This window comes from Petaurus breviceps, unplaced genomic scaffold, assembly GCF_028583685.1.
Source record: "Petaurus breviceps papuanus isolate PSGF00001 unplaced genomic scaffold, PetGlider_PUasm1.0 91041, whole genome shotgun sequence".
NCBI lineage: Eukaryota > Metazoa > Chordata > Mammalia > Diprotodontia > Petauridae > Petaurus > Petaurus breviceps.
Window position 1 is genome coordinate 4,478,262 of NW_027187400.1, and position 26,226 is coordinate 4,504,487.

Sequence of the window (26,226 nt, forward strand, 5' to 3'; positions counted from 1 at the left end):
CCTTTTTGAGCACTGGTGAATTCCTCCAGAGAGTGGAAATGAGCCTATGTGGCCATTTAAGGCTGTTGGTTTCAGCAAGATAATGTCTGTGTTCTTTCTTGCCTCATTCTGATACTATGTACATTTATGTTTTAGTTGAATATAATTAACTTTAGGAGGATCAACAATTTTCTTTTAAAAGCAGCTTTAACTCTGTTCTGTGACATAGACCTACTGGCTGACGTTTTCAGGCAACAAACCTGCCTTTGGTCCTGGTATCTCATTTGTAATTGGTCCAATTTATCTGATCCAGGTGCATTGTGGCCAGGTATGAAACCTGAAAGTGGTTTAATTCAGACTCCAGCTCCAAGTCAACCCAGTGTTCTTACCTGCACTACAGGGCTAACCACAGGCCAGCCAAGCCCAGCACATTACTCTTACCCCATTCAAGGTAAAGAGGCATGGTTTTGTTGTTTCTGTTTTGTTTTGTTTTTTACGTCTACATATATCTCCAGATGGTCGGGGAAGCTCTGCACCCCCAAGCAGAAGGGGTGTGATGTGAATTTGTGCATGCTTTCTGTGTTTGGTGAGCCAAGGCAGACACCAGTCCCTACCTACCCAAATAGCACTGTAGCTTAGCTCTTGGAATGTCAGTTGTACCATGCATCCTGCTTTTGGGCTTGTGAGCTGCCACGGTAGAGCTAAAAGCATGCTCGTGTGCATGTTGGTGTGTAGAAAGGCTAAAAGCAGGGTCTTAGCAGTGCTGCAAGCCAGTATGGAGAGTGTACTCTGTGATCTGGAGCTTGGTGACGCTGTTGGTGTGAAAGGTTTCCCTGGGGAGACAGGAGGTGTGGAATGTTTTGTGGTTTATAATCAGGATTGGGCTGGTCTGTGTTTTAACAACTGTCTCCCTGGGAGGGGAAGGGGGGAATATTGTGTGCACGACAACTTTTAAGTTCAGTTTGCATTCTTAACATGCCCTGATTTGTAGCATTTGCCAATTTCTGAAATGTGAATACTCTAACTGAAAATTTAACCGTGGCCCTTACCAGCCAGGGTGAGCTGGTTCTGGCACACTTGTTTATAATCACTGCCACCATATTTTGCTTGGTGTCCGCTCATTGCTTGGTGTCCACATTCCAGTGAGAGGATAGTTGCAACCTGGTTTAGCAGGAGAGGATGTTAGATTAGGAGCTAGGAAACCCAGCTCAGCCACTCACTAGCTTTGTGCTTTTGACTAACACCTTTACCCTTCCTGGGCGTCAGTGTTATCATGTGCAAAGTGAAGGAGATGTATTGGATGAAGACTAGGTGAGTTACCAGCACCAGGATTTGCCTGAGATTGTCACTAGAGGGCCTGGTAGTTTCAGGGCAGGTTTACTGCAGACTCTCTGCAGGTTACTCCCCTCCTCCTTCAGTGGCTCCCTACTGCCTCCAAGTTGTTCCTCTGTGTTAAAGTTTTATTTTCATCAGGACTAGAAACGAAGTCCACTGCAGTGCTTGGCCTTGGCTCTGTGGGACAAGCATGGGTCCACTCAGGCTTTGACTTAGCTACCTGGACTAGAAGGGAAAAGGAAGAGTGGCCAGGAAATTAGGGAAAGCTAGTTGAGAGCCCCTCCTAGGAGAAGATCTTTCCCCGGGGTCCTCTATTTAATAGATCTTTGAGGATGCAGATTTGGTGCTGAACAGTGAGTCAGGAACCTGCTATGCCTTCTTCTCTCACTCATTTCTGTTTACTTTTATTTATTTTGCAACCTGAAAAATTCATCTGGCTCTTAAATTGGGGAGCTGACTCCTAGATCTAAAACAAATATTTTGAACCCCAGCACAATGAAACTTTTTGCTCTGATGCCCAAGAAGTTTTATCCAGTTTATGCTTCATTTCTTCACTACCCTGGTTTACTTCCATAATTTCTTAGAAAAAAATAAAAAAGAGTGGAAAAAACTATCAGATTTATTATTACAAAGGAAATAAAAAGAGGTTTCTAAAATTAATAGCAGATCATGGGGTATGACAAAGACCACCTGTCATTTGAGGATTAACTTAACTAAGTTATAAGAGGTTCATCATCCTATTGGCTACAGAGTGATTGTGGTTTTTGGCCACATCTCTGACAGTCAGCACAAGTGACTGAATGAGTATCGATCTACATTGGTGGAGGAAGCACCCCCTCCCAAAGAAGTAACATCTGGCTGAAGTAAGGAGAAGCATATGTTGGTGACAAGCCACAACGTTCTCTTTACTTTTGGAAGATTTGAAGTTGAAAGAGCAAACAGGATAATATTTCAGTTTTGTACAAAATGTACTTAATTTCTAGCATCCTTAATTTGCTCCAAATGAGCAGGAATTATACTAGTCCTATGCAGGAGAATTTATCAGTTATATTACACTGGTGTTACGCACTTTTCCACACAGCTGCTGAAGTGATTCAGCTCGAGCAAACACATGCACAGGAGCACTCATTCCTTATCCTCCAGTAGCTAACTATTGCTGTTTGGTCTGCTACTCTTCTGTTTGCCTTTTAAAGCCCAGCCCAGTCTGGCCCCACCCTCTTTTTCCAGTTCAATGTGTATAACACATTTTCCCTCATTTTATACCCTGTTCTACTTGCTGTCCTTCACATACAGCTCTCTGTTTTATGTCCCAGTCACCTTTGCACAAGCTGTCTGTTCCCGAGGACTGGAATGCCCTCCCTCCTCACTGCCACCTCTTGACATCTCTGGTTTCTTTCAAAACTCAGCTCAGTCACCGACTTTCAACCACATGAGACCTTTCCTGATCCCTCAGAAATGCCTCTTACTTATTTTGCATATGCTCGTTTTCTTCCCTACTGGGATAATAAGCTTCTTGAAGAAAGGGCCTGTTTCCTTTTTGTCATTGTATCTCCAGTGCCTTAGTGCAGTGTCTGACACAGAATAAGTAATTAGTAGAGAGGCCTGTGGATTGATTCTGTTTTGGGACCCCATATAGTTTTTGCATTTCTGCTTTGCCAGAGGGAATTGATGTCTGTCTTTCTGAACCAGTACATTGAAGACTATTGCTTCTTGCTCCTGAAGTTAACCCTTGGGGAATAGTAACTTTTCCTATCCTTAGGGATACTCTGAACATTCCACTCAGCTTTTCCTGCTACTATTTTTTTTTTAAATAACCAAGGGAGTCCCCTGACCAAGCTATTTGTAGGGAATGAGTGATTCAGCTATCATTCTTGTTTTCTAGTCAGACCAAACATACCAGGGATTTCTTTTTTCACTGAGGAATTGTCTCTTTCACTGGAATAAGACCCATGATTTCATGGAAGGTAGTTGTTGATTAAACCTAAACTGTTGTCTCTGTCCAGTGAAATTAGCTAGTTGGGAATTGTTGTCTGTTACTGTGGGAACTCCTAGTTGGAGAAATAAGGTGTCACTCCCTTCTCCAAAATTTCACTCATCTCTGTATACCCAGCAAATAGAGAATGTTGTGTTACAGTTCAGATTCGTTCAAGCTCATGTTCCTAATCTACCACCTCCTTAATTTTCATTATGGCTAGCAAAGCATTTTGGGAGGACATGGCTACTTAGTGGTGATGTTTAAAGTGTGGCATATTACTTTCCACATATTTGTTTGATTGCTCTGTTGCTCATATGCTAGCTCTGCCAAGGGGCTCAGGCCATTTCATTTCCTCCCTCTGCACCTCAGTTTCCTAATCTATAAAATTAAGTCCTTGGCCTCTTTGTTCCTTTCAGTAACTCATGACATCCAAAGATCATTGACCCAGAGCTGGGAGGAACTTTACACACTATCGAATTGAAACCCCTCAGATGAGATGAAGTGACTTGCCCAGAGTCCAGTAAATAACAGAATCCAGATTCAAATCCATATTTTCTGACCCCAGGATTGGTAGCCCTTCCACAATACTGTTTGCCCCTTTCAATTCTAAAGTCCATGATTCTGTGCATGGAAGAGTCATTGAGTATCACTAACTTCCTAGCAGGCCCCTGTATTTTATAAGACAAAAGTCTTGACTGCTGTGTTGTATCCGGAAACCCATTCAAACCTACAAGGCCATCTCATTAATTTGATACTAGCTGAATACCTGGCTTAATCTCCACTTAGCTTATTAGTTAATTGGGAAATAGAAATAGAAATAGAAAACATGAGTGCCTGTCAAGATATATGGAGTTTCCCTGTATCCTTTCCATTCCCCAGTTTGAGGTCACTGGCCTGTAAACCACTGAGTAAATGAGACCAGTTGAGTGGCCCTTCCTTGCTAGAATCCTTCTTGTTCTTGTTTCCCTGTTCTCATGCAGCTAGAAAGCATAAAAGCTTTAATTAGGACCTTAATAGGGATGACCAGCCTGCTTCTTGCTGGCATTGTCTTGGGTGAGGTTCTGTAGTCAAGGCACAATGAAAAATGAAGCCACTTTGAGGAAATATATTAGTTAGTTTAAGTATAAGTCTGTTGTTTTCACTTATAAGGAAAAAGAAAAGCCAAATCAACCTAAGAGACGTATGGTTGGACCCACAGTTGGATCCATATCGTCATACAGAACTATGCTCTTCATCGGGTCCCAGTAACCAAAGCAGGGAAACAATTGAGAGCATTTGGGTAGAGATTAATGCAGGGAGAAACAAGCTCTTTGTGCTACAGATTGCCTGGATATAAGAAAGAAATAGATGAGGTATTAGGCAGGCTTCCCAAACTGGGAGATCCATATGTGAGAAGGGATTGGAAGAACTGAGAAAGTGTAGTCTGTAGAAGAGAAAACTGGAAGTGAGGGGAAGTTGATAGTATTTAAGATTTTGGATTGCTGTCTTATGGTGGGGGAAAAAAAGATTAAACTTGGCTTTACTTGACCCTGAGAAGAGATCTAGGAGCAAAAGGTACAAATTGTAGAGAGGCAAATTGGAGTTTAATAATAAAGAAAGACTTTCTAGCATTTAAAGTTACATATAGAGAACCACTGATTCAAATCCAGCCTCAGACACTTACTGGGAAAGTCACTTTACCCTGTTTGCCTCGGTTTCCTCATCTGTAAAATGATCTGGAGAAGGAAATGGCAAACCATTCCAGTATCTCAGCCAAGAAAACCCCAAATGGGATCACAAAGAGTTGGACACAACTAATTGACTAAATAGCAACAAAAAAACCTCTGTCTCTGAAGGTTCCTCCGTCCTAAATATATTTAGGCATTTTTTTTTTTTGAAAAATAAAGTAAAATGAAGGTGTTGGACTGGATGGTCTCTAAGGTCCAAGGGCTATTTCTTTATCCTACATAGAGGTCATTAAGGTCTTGTATGAGCATCTAGGTGGCTCAGTGTATAGTGCGCCAGGATTGAAGTCAGAAAAACTCATCTCCCTGAGCTCAACTCTGTCCTCAGACACCAGCTGTGTGACTCTGGGCAAGTCACTTAACCCTGTTTGCCTCAGTTTCCTCATCTGTAAAATGAGCTGGAGAAGTAAATGGCAACCCACCCCCGTATCTTTGCCAGAACAACCCCAAAATGGGTCACAAAGTGTCAGACACAACTGAAAAAAAAATGTCAGTAGGAGGGCTCCAGGAACTGATGACTAGCACATCTAGATTCCCTAGTCCTTAGCACTATGAGAAATTCATGAGAATGACTTCATTATGTGACCTTTGGTGAGTCACATTCTTTTTGCTTCATTTTCTTAGTTAACTAGGTGTTGCTGTCTAATCTTATTAACATTTCTAACTGTATAATCTTGTTCCCATTCAGTTCCCTTAAACATTCAGGTAATCATGTTGATTTATTTCTAGGACACTTTAGGGACAGAATTGGACATTTATCATTCTTACTTTTTAATGGTTGAGATTTTTGTTACCTCTTCATCTGCCCTCTTGGAAATTTTCTTTGGATTGATCCTTCTGCCCTGTTCTATAACTATCAAAAAGTGGGCCTCAATTATTTTAATTCTTCTGATGGTGAAGCTTTGTGGTGTGTGTAACAAGTCTGAGCTGGGATTCATTATGCTGCTTTTATGAAAAAGAGGAGAAAAGGTTGAAGCTAGCATCTCTAAGGTCCTGGAGTCGTAACCTGGAAAGCACCATGGAGGTGTACTCTAGGCAGATAACAACTTACCTTGGCTCGCCTTCTCTTGACATTTACCCTTGGAGCTATGCTTTGTGGGGTTTGATTCATGCAGTGGTGTGGACAGTAAAGAGAATTTCATGTCCTATGTCACCATGCCTCAGCAACTTGTAGACTTGGGACCAGAAAAGTCATTTTTTTCTGCATTTCTCTGGGTTTATTGGTAAGTTCCTTCATACCAGGGCAGGGTAGATGTTGCCCTCTTTCTAACTCTCACCTTGGGGACATGTTTGGTGAGAGTACAGCATATTTAGCCCACCACAGACCTGACCTATTACACACCAGCCATCTTGCTTCCATGCCTCCCCCCTCCTGTCCTGTTTTCTGCGTCATGGGCTGGGAACAGTAAACAAATCAGTAGTACTATTTCTGTGTCAGTGCATTGTCCAGTGACTCCACTCACTAAGACTAAAGAGACCACAAAATATCCCTCCTCTATCACACATTTGTGTTTTCTGCTATTGGAATGTAAGCTCCTTGTGGGCAGGGACTTACTTGTTTTTCATATTGTATTTCTCCTGTTGCTGTGTGTATTATATTCCTGGCTTATCACTTTGCCCAGCCCATAGTAAGCACTGATTAAGTGCTTTCCCATTCATTCTTTCATTGTCTGTTAAGCTGAATAGATTCCAATAATCAGGTTTAAGCTGTTATTTTAAATTATTCCAACAGAGATTTATTAAGGGCCTATTACATACAAGGAAGACATTGTATCTTAGAAAAACAGTGTTCTATCCACAGTAATTATTTCACTCTAGGAATTAGGGGATTTGGGGACCATGGAACCAAACAACCCTTACACATGAATTTATCACAGAGATTTTTCTGAGTTTCTGTTGGCTTCCCTTAATAGGTCATATTACAGGTAATTCATTCTCCAGCAGCCAGAGATGATGACCTGGAGTGATGGGGTTACATGTGTTTTTAACTTGTGCCATTGTTCTCATGAGTATACGTTGTGTGTGCTGCCTTGGAACTTGAGTTTTGAGTCGTGAGCTTCCTGAGCCAGGGACAGTTTAGGGGTCTTCTGTTTATAATCAGATGTCTGGTCTGGTTTGGGGAGCGGAGTACGAAAATGAAGCTTACATGCCTTTGATCCTGATAGTATTGAACCTACTACAGCCTTCTTTTGCCAAAGTGTGTAGCCTGCTCCCTGTTGCCCTACACACTTAATGCATTTGCAGCCTCTTCTGGCCTTTCAAAGCTGCATAATCGTATGCTAATATCTTTTGACACTCTGAATCTTGCAGCTTCAAGTACCAATGCCAGCCTGATCTCCTCTTCATCCACAATTGCCAATATTCCAGCATCAGCAGTTGCCAGCATCTCAAACCAGGTAATTGGTTATCTCCGTTCCTATTCACTAATCCAGGGTACCTTTCTTCTCCACTCATTCTTTCCCTTCTGCCTTCGGAAATACACTTATTCCCACTCCCAACCCCAAATCTTGGAGACACCCTCTTCCCTCTCCCCACCCAAATACCTATAGTTGTGTAGCTGTGGAGAGCATCCCTGATTGTCAGCAGCTCCAAGGCCCTGTTGTCCCCTCCCTGCTCATCCTCTCTCACAGAGCTGCCTCCTTTATCTCTCCTTTCTTTCCTAGCCAGACTTAGTGTATTGCTCTATAGTCACCATTGCTGCTACCCAAACCTGCCTTACTCCCCACTGATCTACTGAGATTATTCTCTCATAAGTTAACAATGATCTTCTTGCCTTCTCTGCAGCATTGGATGCTATTGGCCCTTTCCATACCCTGCAACCCAGTCTGTCTTGAAATGCCTCCCTCGATGGATGTAACCCTATTCCACCCTTGCTCTTTTCCTACCTTTTTGAATGTATCTTTTTCCCATTACTGGTTCCTCATCCCTTTCTTAGACTCTTAGAGCTTCATTTCTTAGACCTCTGCACTCCTATGTTCTTGTGACAGCCTTTGGGATTCAAAGACAAATATGAAGTGGTCGCCGCTCTCAAGGAGCTTCTGTTCTATCAAGGACGATAATGTGTAAATATATAATTACATGTAAGATGGATGCAAAATAAAGCCAAGCTAGTTTGGGCAGGAGCAGGCACTAGCAGGACCTGGCAGTGGAAGAAGGAGATCAGGAAAGACTTCATTTACCTTTGCAACTACACCTCTGTCCCCTGTACAGAAGACACCCTTCCGCCAATATCTCTAGCCTTTACCTTCCAGCCTTTAGACCCACATTTCTACCAGTCAGTCAGTAAACATTTATTAAGCTCCTTCTGTGTATTTAGGACCAAGAATACAGAGAAAGGTCGCGTATAGCCCTGTTCCCAAGGATCTCACAGTGTAATAGGGGATATGACATACAAAGAACTATGAACAAACACATTCCCTAGAGGAACAATTGGAGGTAATGCACAGAGGGAAGGTCCTAACACTAAGGGGATTGGGAAAGACTTCCTGTAGAAAGTAGTGTTTTAGCCGAGACTTAGAGAAAGCCAGGAGGCAGAGGTGAGGAGGAAAAACGCATTCCCACCATGGCAGGCAGCCCGGAAATGCCTGCCCAGAGTGAAGAGTGGCCAGTGTCCTTTACCAGCTATTTTACTTCATGACTTGCCAGCACTTCAGTCAGTGTTTATTCCAGCCTCCGTATCGCTTTCTTGCCCCATTATTCTCCAACTTGCTCAAGTCCCAAATAAAAGTTATCCTCGACTCCTCTCAGATTCACAAGACTTATCAGTGGTCACTCAGGAGTGCTTTTCTGTTCGTCATGTCCTCTTCCCCTTCTGATACCTCTGTGTGACCCTGATTGAATTGAGTACCTGCAGCATGTCATACATACATACATACATACATGTAACGGGGAGATTGCTGGGCCAGAATTTAGAACATCATTGGTACAAATACCCTCGTGTGCTGGCTGTAGGACTCTAAGCAAGTCACTGAACCCCTCTGGGCCTCAGTTTTCCCATCTAATCTCTCTTCTTTTCCTGATCATTCCTACCCACACCAGTAGATGAATCTTCTGAAAACATTGTTCTTATTGTATCTCTTCCTTAATGCCTACAGGATCAGGCCCAGACCCGTCAAGCATTAAAGGCCTCCCACAGGCCAGCCCCCAGCCAACTTTCCCAGCCCCCTCTATGCCCCTGGTATGTAAAACAGGCATATCTACTTGCTTTCTGGAAGTGAACCAAGTGAGCAGTCTTCTCCAGTTTCTGGGTCTACACATTTGCTGGTGATCTTCCCCAACATCCTCCTTTCTGTACATCCTACCCTTCTTATCTCTCAAGGCCCAGTTCAAGTATATTGCTTCTCTGAAGCCTTCCTGGACCATTCCAACCTACTGTGATAGTTTTCCCTTCCGCACACATTCTGATGGCCCTTACTGTTTACATATTGCCATGTCTTATTCATTTTCTTCTCTCCGTGATTCAGTCTGGAGGGGAGAAGGGGGGCTTGTGTCTTGTATGTGACTGTACCCCTGCCCCACATCCCTTGCCCATTGCTTTGTCGTTAATAGTTCAGTAAATGTTTGCTTTCTTGTCTGTTAACCACATAACTGCTTATTTGACACTGACAGAGGAGTCTGTGGAATTGTAGAAAACATCTAGCTTGAGTATTCCCAAAATAATTGATATTATTAAAGCTACCTTTCAGATGCTACTTACACACATGTTCCTCTGAAGAATACCATTTTAAAAATGGAGATCCTAAAGTGAATGTTGTCTGTCCCTTCCTAATTCCCTTTTCTGGTCTCCAGGACTATCCTACATACACAATCCTTGGCCAGAGTCAGTACCAGGCGTGCTACCCCAGCTCCAGCTTTGGGGTCACAGGCCAGAGCAACAGTGACACTGAGAATACCACGTTAGCAGCAGCCACATACCAGACTGAGAAGCCCAGTGCCATGGTGCCTGCTCCAGCAGTACAGAGACTGTCCTCTGGTGAGTAAGCCTTGGCACTCTGAATGTGTTACCTGAGGTCACGCCTTTTAACAGGTATTGCCTAATCATTGTGGGAACCTTTTATTTATCCATTGCTAAGTCAGTGTCATGGGTTGACTTTCTTCCTTGGATGAGGTACCTTAGAATGTCATCTTTCTCCTTTGTGAGTCATGATCCAAGTGGACCAGATGAATGTAAGCCCCAACTCTTTTGGATTCTTTGTGAACAAGTGCTGTTGGCCTCCCTGCTCTCTTGCCGTGTTCATTGTGGTGTTAGTAGGCTCCTGCAGGGAGCTTCTGGGATCTTGCTGTGTATGGTAAAGCTCATGTGAGCCTGAGTCTGTGTGAGGGCTCCCTGGGCATCTGCTGAGCCCTGTGTTTCTACAGAATGTGTGGGCACTTCTCTGACCACCACCTTTGGGACAGAAATGTTGTTATTAGAGCTTCCTGATGTGGAGCTGATGGAAGCCAGTTTTCTGGAGAGGATGGCTTAGAGAGGGTATCCTAGCTGTCTTCAAGTATCTAAAGGGCCTTGTTCTGTTGGGCCCCAGAGGCAGACCCAGGAGCAGTGGGGAGAGCTGCAGGGAGGCCAGTAGTCCAGATGTCAGGATCAGAGTGTACTGGGTACTCTTCATGCTAGGCAGGTGCTCATGCAGAGCTTGGGTATGTGGTAGAGGAACCTCTTTATTCAGATACATATTGACTTAGGCAGGCAGTCTCTCAGGTCCCTGCTGTGTGCCAAGTACTTGTAAATTTAGGAAGTTCTTGTATTCAGTGAGAATGTTAAACATCTGCTTATTTGCGTTTTTATGAGCACTTAGATGTGCATTCCTCCTCCCTTAAGGAAATGAGTATTCAGGTTACCTGCGCCTCTAGATTAGTGGTTCTGTTTCACAGTCACACACCGGAATGTGAGGGTCATGCCTCAGTGACATCATCTGATTCCCAGCATCACTTCCAAGTTCAGGAGCCCTAATAAAAGAAGAATTTCTGCTATGTAAAATTTTTAATTTTATTTTTCTGACTAAAGACCAAGGTATAGGATAGAAGGGACCTTAGATGTCATTCGACCAACTCCCTAATTTTACAGATTTAGAAACTGAGGCCCAGAGACTTACTTACCCAAAGGTAGTAAATGGCAAAGACAGGATTTGAACCCAAGGCCTTTGACCCCAAACCCAACACCATCCTTACAGTACCCACTGCCTTCTGTACTAGCCAGTTAATATTCTCATATTGTCAACATGTCAGACCACATAAACTGGCAAGGTGTGAAACAGGGACACAGGCTATACAGAGCAGGGTATGAAGGGCCTCGTGAGGTGGTGCTAGGCACCCAGAGAGCAGCACAGATAACAAATGCTGCTGGAAGTCAGAAAAGAGAGAGAGCTTTATGTTCCCCTAAGGAAAAGGCGGGGCTCAGAGAGGGAGTAGGGCAGCACTGGGGTGAGGCAGAAGTACTGCCAAGGCATAGCAAGAGGTCTGTGAATAGGCCCATTTGGGAGTAGTGAAAGATTTGAAATGGGGAGTAAGGGAGTGTAGGTTGGAGCCAGATTGTCGAGGATCCTGGATGCTAAACACAGGATTTAGGATGTTATTCTGTAGGCAGAAGGAAGGACTGGAGGAATTTGAGCAAGAAGGGTGTGATGTGCAAAATGGTGATCACAGTTAATAATAAAATCCTTATCATTTCACTAATGCCTACTTATCACAGAACAATGCATCCATTAGTGGATATATTATTGCTATATATTATTACTTATATGATTATAAACGTATAGCCTATATCAGATTGCTTGCCTTCTTAAGGAGGGGAGGGAGGGAGGGAGAAAAAAAATTAGAACTCAAAATCTTATAAAAGTAGATGCTGAAAACTATCTTTACATGTAATTGGAAAAAATTAAATGCTATTAAGTGGAAAAAATTTTTAAATAGAATAGGAGAAAAACCTATATATTTATGCAGTTGAAGGAAACAGTGACCAAATAAACATGCATTTATAGCTATTTACACATAAAAATAATTTTCTCCAGGTAATAAGTTCTTAACAGCTTATTAGGGGTTCCTTTTATATACTTTCCTTTCCTCTCTTCATTCATTGCTATCTTTGCTATATAGATGTAGATAGAAATTTTTTTCATAATCTTAGTGTATATCCTGTTCTGGTTATTTTCTTGCTTTCACATTACTTCAGACAAGTCTATAAATTCTTCATATTGTCTTGTTTTCATTTCATTAGCATACAATAATTTATTCACTCATTTCACCATTTATTGGACATTTAGGTTGTTGCCATTCCTTTACAATTACAGGCAGGGCTTCTGGTTATATTTTTGAATGGACCATAATATTTTCCCCTTCTTAGATGGTAAGTTCCTTGAGGAAGAGGCTTCTCTTGCTTTTGTATCTGTAAGTCCCCCAGCACTTGGCAAAGTACGTGGCACATAGAAAATACTTGATAAATTCTATTCACTCATTCAGTGAATGTCTCTTGAATTAAACTTCATCATGATACTCTGAGTGTGCATGCCAATAAAGGGAGTATTGGGTCCTAAGGTATGAGGTTTGGGATTTTGGGTTTGGTTCCTTACCTTGAAGTACTAACTGGCCTTCCAGAGGATTCTGCTAGCTTGTAATTCTGTCTGATATGTATCAGTGCTCCTTTATCTCAGCACTACCCTGAGCACTGATTGGTGTCACTTTGAGTCATTTTGTTAGTGTGATGGTCATGCAGTGGAAGCCTTAGCTTGTTTTAATTTCCATTTCTCTGAAGATAGTGAGGTGCCACACCTGTCTTAACGTCACCTTTTCTGGTACTTCTCTTGGTGTCTTAGGGACAGACTCTCCCAGCTCTGTTGGTGACATCTTTGACTTCAGGTTGTTACATATCTGTGTTTCTGTTATAGGAGACCCTTCTTCCAGCCCATCTCTGTCCCGGGGTACGCCAAGTAAGGACCCCGAAGAGCAATCTAGGAAAAATACGCCTGCCAAGAACCGGGGCAAGAGGAGAGCTGATGCTGCACCTGCCCCAGACAGTGAGCTGGAAGTGTGTAAACCTCCTGCTCTGTGTCTCCTCTGTAGTTTCATCACCTGGACTTTGGGGGGAGGGGGGAGTGAGTGTGTGTGTGTGTGTGTGTGTGTGTGTGTGTGTGTGTGTGTGTGTGTGTGTGTGTAAAATACCTAGTTCAAGTCATAGTTCAGTGTTAAATGATGGGTAGAAATTAGGAAATTTAAGTAGCACTGGTAGAAATCAAAGGGTGATGAAATGTAGTGGATAAGAGAATACAAATTAACATAAGGATATAAGAGAAATGCAAAGCTGTGTCACATAAATTCCGCTAGGAAGGAAGGTACTAGCTAGAAATAGGAAGGAAGAGCATTGGGGGGCCTCAGGAAGGAGGTGGCGTTTAAATTGAATTTCAGAGATAGCCACTTGCCTTTATAGGGAGGAAGCAAAGTCTTACCTGAATCCAAAGTGGATTTTCCAATGACAGCCTGTTACATTTTTATCTCTGACCATCTGACAAATATATCAGCCAATAATTGACATAAACTAGCCAGTTGTGGGAGTGATCACTGGATTACAAAAGCAAAGGGGATTAGCAGCTATGTTGTGGTGCTTATTCACCCCTTCTCCTGTGGGGAGTTTCAGCCAGTATCTTTGGGGCTACTAGCTCTTTGTTAATACGATTTTCATTTGCCTACTCCATGGTGATAATGTTGTAGAAATATAGTGTCACCTCTCCTTGCTTGGTTCCTGCAGAATTTAGTTCCAACAATAAGGGAAGTGTTATGGCACTTCAGGGAGGGTGCCAGATGATGGAGTGCAAAGGCCACTAGACAAGAACCACAGGACCGTGGCATACTAGAGTCAGACCCCTTCAAGTCCAGCGCTGTCATTTTACAGAGGAGGAAACTGAAGCCCTGAGGGGGTCAGTGACTTGCCTAGGGCCACACAGACAGTAAGTGACCTGAGGTCAGAGTCAAGCCCAGGTTTTCTTGACTCCCCATCCTGAATTCTTTCCACTGTACCACACTGCTTCTCATCAGGAGTCCTGTTTGCCACAAAATAGCTATATGATGTTGAACAAGTCACTTCAATTCTCTGGGTCTCAGTTTCCACATCTTTCAGATGAGAGGGTTCTCACTAGATGATTCTCCAGGGCCCTTCTTAGTCTAAAATTATGAATGTCCACAGATTATAACTCATGTGTCTGCTCTTATCTTCCTGATTTCTTTGCCTAGCGAGTGTTTCTCTGGGACTTGGATGAAACCATCATCATCTTCCATTCTCTTCTCACAGGATCCTATGCCCAGAAGTATGGAAAGGTAAGTGTAACCCATTCTTTCTCGGCACTATTGCTTCCCAAAAAAGGAGAAATTCAGCTAAGCCAGGGCTGGTCTATAGCTTAGATTTTTTTTTTTCATTAGAGCATCCTTAAAGTTCAGATATACTTCCCATCTCACTGTGCTTGGTGCTTTAAGCTAAGAACTGTGGAGTGTTTCCTCTTCACTCTCTCTCCTTCACCCACTGTTTCCTGTTACCTTTAAGTAGTTTTGGGTCAGGAAAGGAACAGACTGAACAGCACTTGTAGTGAAAATGGAAACATGAGACCAGAGTTAAAATTATGTCTCAGAGTGCCAAGTTCCAGACTGGATGTTCCGTGAAGTCAGGGATGAAAGCCAGGTGCCAGGGGCGGCCAGGTAGCACAGCAAGTAAGAGCACCAGCTCCAGTGTTGAGAAGACCTGGATATCGAATCCCGGGCTCAGACACTTAGCACCCATCCAGAAACACCTGGCCATGTAACCTTGAGCAAGTTACTTAACCCCAATTGCTTAGGGGCGGCCAAGTGGCTCAGCGAGTAAGAGCACCGGTTCCAGTGTTGGGACAACCTGGAGATCGAATCCCGGGCTCAGACACTCAGCACCACACCCAGAAATAACTGGCCATGTAACCTTGAGTAAGTTACTTAACCCCAATTGCTTTAAAAAAAAAAAAAAAAGAAAGAAAGAAAGCCAGGTGCCAAGTTCTGGATTTCAGGCCTGGATTTCTAGGCCCAGGCTGCAGATTCTGTTTAGTCAAATAACTGCCAAGCCAGTACATGTGCCTGGGAAATAGAACTCCCAGAAATTTAGTGTAGAAATCCCTCTATGGAGGAATTCCTAGCTTCCATTTATCTACTCCTAATGCCTTGGCTAAGCAGTGTGATCAGTGGAAATAGACTAATGTTTTATATGCTTGTTTTAGATCTGTGTAGTGCTGTACATACATACAAAATGTCATTTGATTTTCACAACTCTGTGTCTAAAACTGGTTATTTTTATGCCTCTTTTACATTTGAGGAGACTGAGGCTGAAAAAAAGATAAATGACTTGCCAGTTACACAACCAACAATCATATGAAGCCGATTTTGAACCCAGGTTTTCTAAACTCCAAGTCTTGTGCACTATTCACCATGCTACTCCTACTTCAGGAGGGATCAGAATAATACCCTCAAGTCTGAGTTTGCTTGTCCACAATATGCAAATAATCATAATTGCACTGCCTGCCTCATGGTCTTGTTAAGGAAGTTAAATCACATGAAATGATATCTCAAGGTGTTTTGCAAACTAGAAAGTATTGTATGAATGTGAGTTCTTATGACCATAGCTGAAAGATAGCTAGTATTGCAAGTACAGTTTAACAGAAAGGTAGATCAAGGCATGTTTCTCCTAGCCAGATAACATTTTATTCACAGGACATAAAACCTGAAAATAAGATGGGTCAATAACTGCCTCAGTTACCAGCCAAAGACCCCAAGCAAAGGATAGTTCTCTTTTTGTAGATTTGGGGGAGCACAGAACAAAGAACAGAGCAGGAAGGGTGATGTCATTGAGCTGAAATGTGGGGAGCAGTATAATTAGTTGGAAATGAGGGGCTAACAACAGCCCCCTACTTCCCCCCCCCCATAACTAAGAAAAATTCATTGTTTAAATCCACCTGCAAGATAGTGATCCAGACTTCTTTGGATAGAAAACCAGACGTCCTTGAAGGATAGCTTGGTGGTGTGAAAATATTAGGCCTGACTCCCTTATGTCAAGCCACGTCCCCCAAGGCTAGCAGAATTCCTTGAGGTAAGAATAGAGCAGTGATTAGCAAAAGAACCAGATTTCTAAACTTAACCCATTATACTCCAGTTGAATTCTGAACTAAGTTCAGAGAACCATAACTTAAGCAATTAGCAGACAAATCAATTTTTATTAAATACATAGGATCATTAAGAAAATGATATAGGGTCAATTTTAATCTTCTCACTAACCTTATTAGAGCTGTAATTAGCCATTTTGCTCCTGCAACAGCGACAGAATCAGAAGTATCAGTAAGAAACCTTGGACCGGGGCGGCCAGGTAGCACAGTGAGTAAGAGCACCGGCTCCAGTGTTGAGAAGACCTGGAGATCGAATCCCGGGCTCAGACACTTAGCACCCACCCAGAAACACCTGGCCGTGTAACCTTGAGCAAGTTACTTAACCCCAATTGCTTAGGGGTGGCCAGGTGGCTCAGCGAGTAAGAACACCGGCTCCAGTGTTGGGATGACCTGGATCGAATCTCGGGCTCAGACACTCAGCACCACACCCAGAAATAACTGGCCGTGTAACCTTGAGCAAGTTACTTAACCCCAATTGCTTAAAAAAAAAAAAAAAAGAAACCTTGGACCTAGGAACCCAAGGTTGCTAGGGGAGGAACAAGATAGGGAAGGTAGGGGAGACCCTTCCCTTGAGAGTGGAGATAGATCTTATATCACTGGAGAGCCCTTGTTTCTTGGAGAGAAAGTAGGGGTGATCCTGGCCAGGGTGGACTTACCTGAATGGTTAATTCTTTTTTTTTTTTTTTTTGGCTTTTTGGAGGGGGGAAGGCAGGGCAGTTGGGATTAAGTAACTTGCCCAAGGTTACATGGCTAGTAAGTGTTAAGTGTCTGCAGCCGAATTTGAACTCAGCTCTTACTGACTCTATTTACTTCGCTACCTAGCCACCCCTAGTTAATTATTCTTGCTAATTAAGTTTTAGCAAAACTTGTTTCAACCTAATGAAGGAATATAAATTCTTTTGGCAACCTCTAAAATTTAACACTCTGGGAAAAGCCCCATCATCACATTCTAGTTACATCTCACTTGTTATTCTATAATTAGATCAGATTTTTTAAAATTAAATATTTAAAAAATTTTTAAATGTAATTAAAATATTAATTTTAAAAATTTAGCATGTTTACAGTAATGCCTCATCAGCTTATGCTATTGAAGAAAGATGTATGCCATATCAATAAATCTTCCAGCTTAAATTTGCCCTTTTAAAGACCAAAATTTTCTCTTTTTAACTAATTTTTATTGAAGCCTTTTAAAAAGTGATTATATACCTACTTTCTTAAATAGTGTGCTGGCATTACTACTTTAACCTTCAGAAGGTCTGTGGTTTCATCCCTATAAGTAATCTTCCACTGCCACAAATTGTATTCTTTTCACTTCTTAGTTTTCATGAGTTGATATGGCCAAAAATTTCATCAGCTGCTGGCTGACCAAACTCAGCATTGCTGAGCCTCTCAGTAAGACAAGTGGTCCATTGTTCAGCCCAAACCTGAATTCTTTTCAGCTGCCAGAGCTTATGCTCCACTAGCCACACCTTCAAGTTCTTAGAGCTGCCCTGCTCCAAAATATTCTAGAGCCTCCAAATGATGGCCTGGCCCTCAGTCTACAAGACCAGCAAAGGGTAAAGAGTTCCAGTTTTCTAAGAGTTATAACCAGCAGGAACCTGTTAAGGAACAGGTTTCTTCATCTTGTCTGTGACAGTCATTGTGTAACAATGGTCAGTAAGTACCCTCCTCTTTGAGCCTCAGATTCACCATTGTAAAATGGGGATGATAACAGTGGCACTACCTGGGCCACAGTATGATTGTTAGGAAAGCACTTTGAACGCTAACGTGCGGTATGAACCAGATGTTGTCTTTACCTTTGAGTGCATGAATGGGCATTCATTCATTCATTCATTCATTTGCATGCTACAGGAATCGTTGACTTGCACTGAATTGCTGTAACGGATCAAATCTAGTCATGGAGAGAGCCAGAGGCTTGCAGAGTGCTTTATTCAGCAGCTTCTGTGTCTGTTCAATGGAATCTTGTTTCCCTGGGTCCTTGAGTATGAAATGGGCTCACAGGCCACTAGCGTCTTACTCAGGGGCCTTCTGCTCTTTTCTGCTCTGCCCTTGTTGGAAGTTTCTGGTTTCTCTTTTGAGGTTTGATCTCCTCAGTCTCCTGGGGAATGAGCATCTTCCTAATGTGATGTGCTTATTTAGTATATTCTGGGAGTTGGGGTAGGCAGCACCATTTCCCTAGATGTGCTGACATTCTTTGTTTTTAATATTCTACAATCTCAGGTAAGTCACAGCTCCTCTCTGGTATTTTGTATGCTCACCAAAAGACATCTGTCTGAGCTCCTAAGGGTTTCCTTTTGTTTTCCCTATCTAGATTCAACCTAGTATAAAAATCAAATGAACTAATCTGTTAAGGTATTAAATAAATGTAAGTTGCTATCCAACTTTTAGTGTCAGTCTTCAGGCTTATTTCCTGATGTGTTGCTTGCTCAGTAAAAGATGATTTTCATTTCCATGCAAGTCAATATATTCCCAGAATTCTTGTTTTTTTCACTTGTTTCTTAAAGTCCCTAGCTTGTTCCTATAATGTAATACACTTTGTATAATTAAGCAAGGAAGCTGCAGTAATCTGTTATTGTAGCATTTCTTCCATTTGCTCTTATAACTCCACAGTTCTTTCCTGTGGTTCCAAGTTAAGCAGATTTCCATCTTCTTGTCTTGTAGGACCCAACAGTTGTGATTGGCTCAGGTTTAACTATGGAAGAGATGATTTTTGAGGTGGCTGACACACATCTCTTTTTCAATGACTTGGAGGTATGTTGGAGATTTTAATTGTCACCTAATCATTTTTAAATGCTCTCTCAAGGATAGGCCGTTATCAGACCTGAATGAGCAAAAGTCATGTGGATGAGAACCTCAGCTGCCAGTGGATGCTGAATGTGAAGTCCTAATGGGAAAGAATCCTGGCACATCCCTAGACAGGCGTCTTGTCCGAGCTTTCCATTTGCCAGCCATGGGAGCCCAAGAACCTTGCTCAGTTTCTTCACATCAGATGCAAGGGTTGGACTTTGAGAGGGACTTTTCCAGCACTTCTAAGACAGTTTAGCTGAATCATCCACCTTCATCATCGTTAGCATAAAGCAAGCTCTGTTCAGTTTAGCAGTTAAGTTCAACAAACATTTATGAACAGCCTATTAATGTGCAAAGCTCTGTGCTAGGTGCTACAGGAAATATAAAGTAAGGGCATAGTCCTACCCTCCAGTTTCCTAGTGGAATGAGGCATGTACTTCACTCTGGTGCAGAATAGAGCATGCCTAGTCCACGAGGGTGCTAGCAGAGCTCCAAGGGAGGAAAGGCTTGTGACTTAGGGGTCAGTCTGCCCTGTGCCTGGACCAGGGATGTGTAGGAGCTGTCCTTCAGTTTGGGGACTCAGGAGGCATGTTGGCACATGTCAGTGCCAAGGAGGGCTCCAAGACAGCAGTGCTTTACAAGGTCAAGGGAGGCTATGGAAGGGAGCTGGAGGCATCAGGGCCTTCAGGACAGATGCAACCCAGAGGGCTGGACAGGGCCTGTCATCCTGCCACGTGCACTGCCACAGCTCACTCTGGCTCACCTGTTTCTGCACCTTTCTTAGTAACTCTGTTTCAGCTGACAGGAATGTTGACCCATTGGGCTAAAATACCATGCAATTTGTTTTATTAACAGGAATGTGACCAAGTGCATGTGGAAGATGTGGCTTCTGATGACAATGGACAGGACTTAAGGTAATTGAAAAACTACAGTTCTAATTCTTCTCTTTGGTCACAAATTTTAAAAATCTCAATCAGAAGAAATTATACTTTCACCCTGGGATAATCTTACCTGAACACAGCCAGAGTTCCCAGCTCAGGCTGACTTTGTTGAGGATTGCCATGTATTTTAGTGATATCAGTAGCCCTGGGAAGAAAGGACAAAAATAGAACTAGAGTGAAGGTGAGATTACCAAGGCCCAGGTGGGGAAGCACTGCCTTAGCCAGCCTGGGCCACACGAGTCATTCCATAGCACACCTTCTCATGGTACTTTGTTCTGCTGTTTATCAGCCTTCATTGGCAGAATCTTCTCTGCCTCTTTCCTTCTACTTGGTTCTGCTTGCTAATGGACAAATAGCCAGGTGGTCAGGTTTTTTTAAAATAATTCTTCAAAGAAGAAATAGTTTCCTCTTTAACATTCTCTCCTCTAGGCTAACTTTTTTCTAGCTTTAGATTTCCTTTCCCAAATCTCATTTATTTCCCTTTTGTAGGACTGGAAATTCCTTTTATAGTTGTTTGTTTTAAGTAATCCATCTGTAAGCTCCATTCCATTTCTTTACATCCCTTTTCTACATGTACCATAATCACATGCAGTAACCCAACGAAAAGAAGCACACTTAGTTTGACATGACCTGTTCTGATGAAGCTCTGCTGGCTCTTGGACAGAGGCTCCCTGCCTCTCTTTCTAGATGTTCCCCAGTCATCCCTTTAATAAGACATAGAAGTTTCATTCCAGGAATCAAAATCAAGGTCATTGGCCTATTTTAATGAGCAGACTCTAGTCCGTTTCTTTAGGCCACAGGAAAAAATTCATTGAGGCTTTAGGCCTAGTCATACAATTCCAAGAAAGCCTAGAGACCCAGGCAGCAGAGTGCTTGGTATCCAGTTGGGAAGGATTTTCATCTCCCATGTTTTCTATGGCACAGCAACTACAGTTTCTCAACGGATGGTTTCAGCGGCTCAGGAGGTGGTGCAAGTCATGGCTCCGCCATGGGCGTGCAGGGGGGAGTAGACTGGATGAGGAAGCTGGCTTTCCGCTATCGAAAAGTGAGAGAAATCTATGACAAACACAAAAGCAACGTTGGTGGTGAGTGTGCAGGCGAGCCTGACTTCCTCTTTCACCTTCCATTTTTACCCTTTTTTTATCTAAAAAGCACAACTACTAAATGTCATTTCCTTGTTCACAAAAGAAACTCTTTTTTCCCTTTTTTAAAAAACTACTTAACTTTGTGTATCTGTGATATGACTAGATCCTCTAGAAAGTATTCCTCTTAGTTGAAACTTTTTGTTTTTAACTCTTGGTATGGCCAGAGTTTATTGCCATCACAAATACTTTAAAAGTTCTTTTGAGTTCTTATGGCTGTTATAGCTGTTGTAAATGATATATGTGACTATCAGAATCTCTGAAATGAAATATTAGTGATTTCTGTAGTGGGATGATGGAGGCTTCTGGCCCGTTGGCCCCAGGGTCTTCATTTTGAGAGCATGTCCACCAGCAGCTGAAGCTGTCTAGGAGATGTTTTCTGCACATAGCTCTTTGACCTTTTCAGCTCATGGCCATAAATCTGCAGGTTCCACAGTCAGCCTTTGGAAAGGGAGATTCATGTCAGTAGTAGCATAGCCTGCTGGATAGAGGGCCAGTCCTGGAGTTAGAAGGCCGGGTTTAGAGTCTTGGCTTCGCTTCCAATTCACTGTGACATCATGCAAATCACTTCCCTCCTTAGAACATCCAGTTCAGTCCTTTGTAAAATGAGTGTTCAATTGGATTCACTTGTTCAACAAGCATTTATTCAACTTTTACTGTGTGTGGCACATCATGCTGGATTCTGGGGATGGTACAAGGATAAATAAGATCTCGCCCTATCCTGTCTAGTGGGTGTGAGAAGAGATGGATCCAGACAAATATGATAAGAAGTAGAATATAATTGCATATGAGAAATATGTCGTGCTAGGAGATCAGATGGAGAAGATCTTGAGGAGAGAGAAGAGAAGTTAGGGATGGTGTCTTGGAGGAGGTAGCATTTCAGCTGTCTCCAATCAGTCAGTAAACATTAAGTGCCTACTGTGTGCCAGGCATTGTGCTAATAATGAGCATTGAGGATACACAGAAAAGAAAAGATAATCCCTGCCCTCAAGGAGCCCCCATTTTAATGGGTGAGACAAGATGCAAATACCTGTATACAAAGAAGATGTAGATGGGACAAGGCGCTGAGACTCACGTGGGTCAGGAAGGGCTGTTTGTAGAAGGTGGGGTTTTAGCTGAGACTTGAAGGAAGCAGGGAGGTAGAGATGAGGAGGGAGGGTACTGGAGAACAGCCAGAGAAAGCACCCCAAATCAGGAGAGGGAGCCTCTTGTTGGAGGAGAGTGAGGAGACCCCTTGGTGTCATAGGGTCCTCGAGGGCAAGGAGATATAAGAAGCCTGGACAAGTGGGTACTGGGCAGGCTGTGAAGGCTTGGACTTTGTACTTGGTCCTGGAGGCCATAGGGAACCACCAGAGATATCAGTTACCTCTTCCCTCTAGAAAGTCCTGCTTCTTTTATCCGCACAGCTTTAGAAGGTACATTTTTGCCTCCTTGGACAGATACCCTTTCAGTGGAGCTGGGACATGACCTCTGGACTCCTCTGGTTAATTGAGGAGCTTTGCAGTTCTGTATCCACCCCTGATCCCACACATAATAAGCACTCTGCCACTCGAATTAGTCCATTTATGTTAGGAAGTAAAGACCATGATACTTTATTCAGTTCATCAAATGTTTATTAATTGCCTGTCATGTGCAGACACTGGTTGAAGCATTGCACATTTAAAGACAAAAATGAAACAATCCTACTTAGTAAATATTTATTAAGCTCCTACTGTGTGCCAGGCACTATGCCAAGCACTGGAGATACAAATACAAGTTTAAAAAAAAAGTATCTGTCCTCAAGAAGCTTACAGTTTAATGGGAAAAGACAGCACACAAAAGAAGCTGGGAAGGGGGGGGTGTTGGAGCTAACAGCACAGAGGCAGAGGCATGATGGAGAAGTCCAAAAGTGGTAGAGTTGGTCACATATATATTCAGCCAAGGGACGCAAAGAGTAAGCTGAGTACATTTAAAGTGATTTCAGGAGGGATTAGACAGAAGGCTTTCTAGAGGGACTAGCACCTGAACTGAGCTTTATAGATAGACCTGTAGTTTAAGAGGGACTGCCTCATGCCCGGAATAGGAAATTGCTTTTGGAAATACAGTCACTAGGTAGCGTGTGAGCCAAGAAATAGCTGGTAGTCCAGTTTGGCCAGTTGTTTCATTACTAAGCCTGAAAGGGCAGGTAGAGCCAGACTGTCAAAAGCCTGGCTGAGGAGCATGTATTTTATCCTAAAGGCAGCGAGGAACTACTTAGTATTACTGAGCAAGGAACTGACACGGTCTGACCTGTGGCCTGTGAGGCTGGAAGCAGGGAAACCAACAAGGAGGCAGAGAAGGCCCTGAGCTAGAACGGTGGAAAGAAGGGGACAGGTTGGTGACAGGTTGTAGAGTTTGAACTAACAGGTTTTGAAAACTGGTTGTATATTGCTGCTATTTGTCCTTTGTTCTTGAAGAGGACCTTGACATCAAGGAGGTGACACCATGACATGCAAGTGAATTGGATTTAAATGAGAGAGGGCTGTGTACAGTCACCAGCCTCACTTTCTCCTCTGGAGCCATCAGGTCCAGTGGCCAGATATTTATTGGGACGAGTAGAGATGGCCCACGATATAGTGGGGGACCTTGGCCTTTTCAAGCTAAGATCTTTAACAGGTCTCAGTAAGGCTTGATGTATATTGGAGGTGAGGGAAAGGAAAAAATTGAGGCCGACTCCAAGTTTATGAACTTGGGTGACTGGCAAAATGGTGGATCCTCTCAGTAAAAATAGAGATTTTAAGGTGTCAGCTGGTTGGTTGTCTGCAAAAAAAACCACCCAACTGGCAAGTTAATGATGTAAGAAAGAAATTCATGGGAGAGATGATGAGTGGATTTGTAAATTTGGTAATCATTGACATGGAGATAATGATTGAATTCTTGTGATGAGATCACAAAGAGAGAATCTAATACTTGGAACATACCCGTGGGAAATGGGCAAACTATTGGTCTAACAAAAGAAAATGAGAAACATAGTGGTCAAGTAGCTAAGAGGAGAGAACTAAGAGAGGACAGCATTTCATAAAGCCAAAGAAGAAGGACATCTCACAGAGGGGGGAGAGGTCTTAGGTGCATAGTGAGTGAAAAACAAGGTTCACCCTAATGACTTCAGTGGATCACCACTGAAGCTTCATGTTGTGACTCAAAAGAGCCTGGGAAAACCCTTTTGTCCAAAACACTCTTGAACAGAGGTGTCAACCATCTGAAATTGTGCTATTAACCACTCTTTTATCACTATGCCCTTTGAAAATGCAAACTCCCCCTCTCCTGATCAGCCACATTTCCTACCCCATCAGAAAAGCCAAGGTTCAGCTTGGGAGGACTTGGTGCCCAGGGCAAGGTTTAAGAGACTGAAAAAAATGGAAAGATGGCAGAAAGTTGAGGATCAAATGGGGGTTGAGCATGAGGAGAGGGGCTTCACTGTTGAAGATTATTCAGACTCTGTAGAATGGTATATTCATAGTGTTACAGCCAAATGTACCAAAACTATCAGAGGTGAAAAGCCCTTAGAGCATGTACAGATTGGTTTTTTTTTTTTCATTTTTCAAATGCTTTATTAACTTCTGATTTACATCATTCATTTCCTCCAGATTTTGAGTTACAAATTTTCTCCCCGTTTTTCCCCTACTCACCACCCCAAAATAGCAGTGCCAATAGGATATCCACTCCTCCAATCTGCTCTCTCTCATATTTTCGCCCATACCCCTTTTGACTTTTCCAGTAGGGCATGGTGGATCTCTATGCCCCAGTGCCTGTATATCTTATTTCCCAATTACATGTAAAATAGTATTAATAATAATAGTATATATATATTTTTTTTAAACATTTAATTTTAAAACTTTGAATTCCAGATTCATTCCCTTCCTCCCTTGTCACCCACCCTAACTGGGAAGATAAGCAGTTCAGTATAGGTTGTACATGTGTAGCTAATGCAAAACATTAACATAGTAGATATATTGTAAAAGACTGATTATATTTCCCTCCCTCCTATCCCACCTCCCACTTGTTCTATTCTCTGCTTTGATCCTGTACCTTTTCAAAAGTGGGTGCTTCCAACTTTCCCCCAAGTCTGCCCTCCCTTCCATCATCCCCCCTGTCATCCCCTTCCCCCCTACTCTCCTGTAGGTTGAGCTACCCTATTTAGTGTGTATTTCATTCCCTCCCTGAGCCAAATTCAATGAGAATAAGGCTGACCCATTCCCTTTTGCCTTCCTGTTCTTCCCCTCCATTGTAACCATTCTCCCTTTTCTCTTTTAAATGAGATAGTTTACCCCAATCTGTTTCTCCCCATCTCTTCTCATTATATTCCTCTCTCACCTCTTAATTTTACCTTTTAAGTATCATCCCTTCCTATTAAATTGGTCCTGTGCCCTCTATCTATGTATACCTGTAAACATATATACACACATTCACATATGTATTCATATGCCCATGTACCCTCCTATATAGATATATATATTTCTATTCCCTTCAACTATTTTCATACTGAGAAAAGTTTCATCAGTTAGAATTACTGTCTTTCCATGTAGGAATGTTAATAGTTTAACTTTGATAAGTTCCTTATGATTTCTTTTCCCTGTTTACCTTCTCATGCTTCTTTTGCTTCTTGTATCTGAATGTCAGATTTTCTATTCAACTCTGGTTTTTTCCACAAGAATGCTTGAAAGTCCTCAATTCCACTGAATAACCATATTTTCCCCTGAAACATGATACTCAGTTTTGCTGGGTAGGTGATTCTTGGTTTTAATCCCAGCTCCTTTGACTTCTGGAATATCACATTCCAAGCCCTTCGATCCCTCAGTGTAGAAGCTGCCAGATCCTATGTTATCCTGATTGTGTTTCCACAATATTAAAATTGTTTCTTCCTGGCTGCTTGCAATATTCTTTCCTTGATCTGGGAATTCCAGAACCTGGCTATAATATTCCTAGGAGTTTTCTTTTGGGGATCTTTTTCAGGAGGTGATCAGTGGATTCTTTTTTTTTTTTTGGCCTTTTGGTGGGCAATTGGGGTTAAGTAACTTGCCCAAGGTTACACAGTTTGCTTTTTGTGTGTGTGTGTGGATGTTAAGTGTCTGAGGCCAGAACCAAACTCGGGTCCTCCTGACTCCGGGGCCAGCGCTTTACTCACTGTGCCACCTAGCCACCCCGATCAGTGGATTCTTTCAACCT

General features: G+C 42.5%; 1 protein-coding gene across 3 annotated transcripts in view; it reads left to right on the top strand.

The window, feature by feature from the left end:
• EYA3 (EYA transcriptional coactivator and phosphatase 3) overlaps window positions 1-26,226 on the top strand; it is a 130,515-nt gene that overhangs the window by 88,185 nt on the left and 16,104 nt on the right. For 2 of the 3 annotated variants that reach the window (XM_069078457.1, XM_069078459.1), the window contains 8 exons: window positions 293-430; window positions 7,324-7,409; window positions 9,802-9,985; window positions 12,891-13,030; window positions 14,230-14,313; window positions 18,834-18,923; window positions 19,815-19,873; window positions 20,825-20,985. In XM_069078457.1, the coding sequence (XP_068934558.1) occupies window positions 293-430; window positions 7,324-7,409; window positions 9,802-9,985; window positions 12,891-13,030; window positions 14,230-14,313; window positions 18,834-18,923; window positions 19,815-19,873; window positions 20,825-20,985 (942 nt within the window). The remainder of the gene's footprint in view (window positions 1-292; window positions 431-7,323; window positions 7,410-9,801; window positions 9,986-12,890; window positions 13,031-14,229; window positions 14,314-18,833; window positions 18,924-19,814; window positions 19,874-20,824; window positions 20,986-26,226) is intronic. The other variant, XM_069078458.1, reaches the window with a different exon arrangement.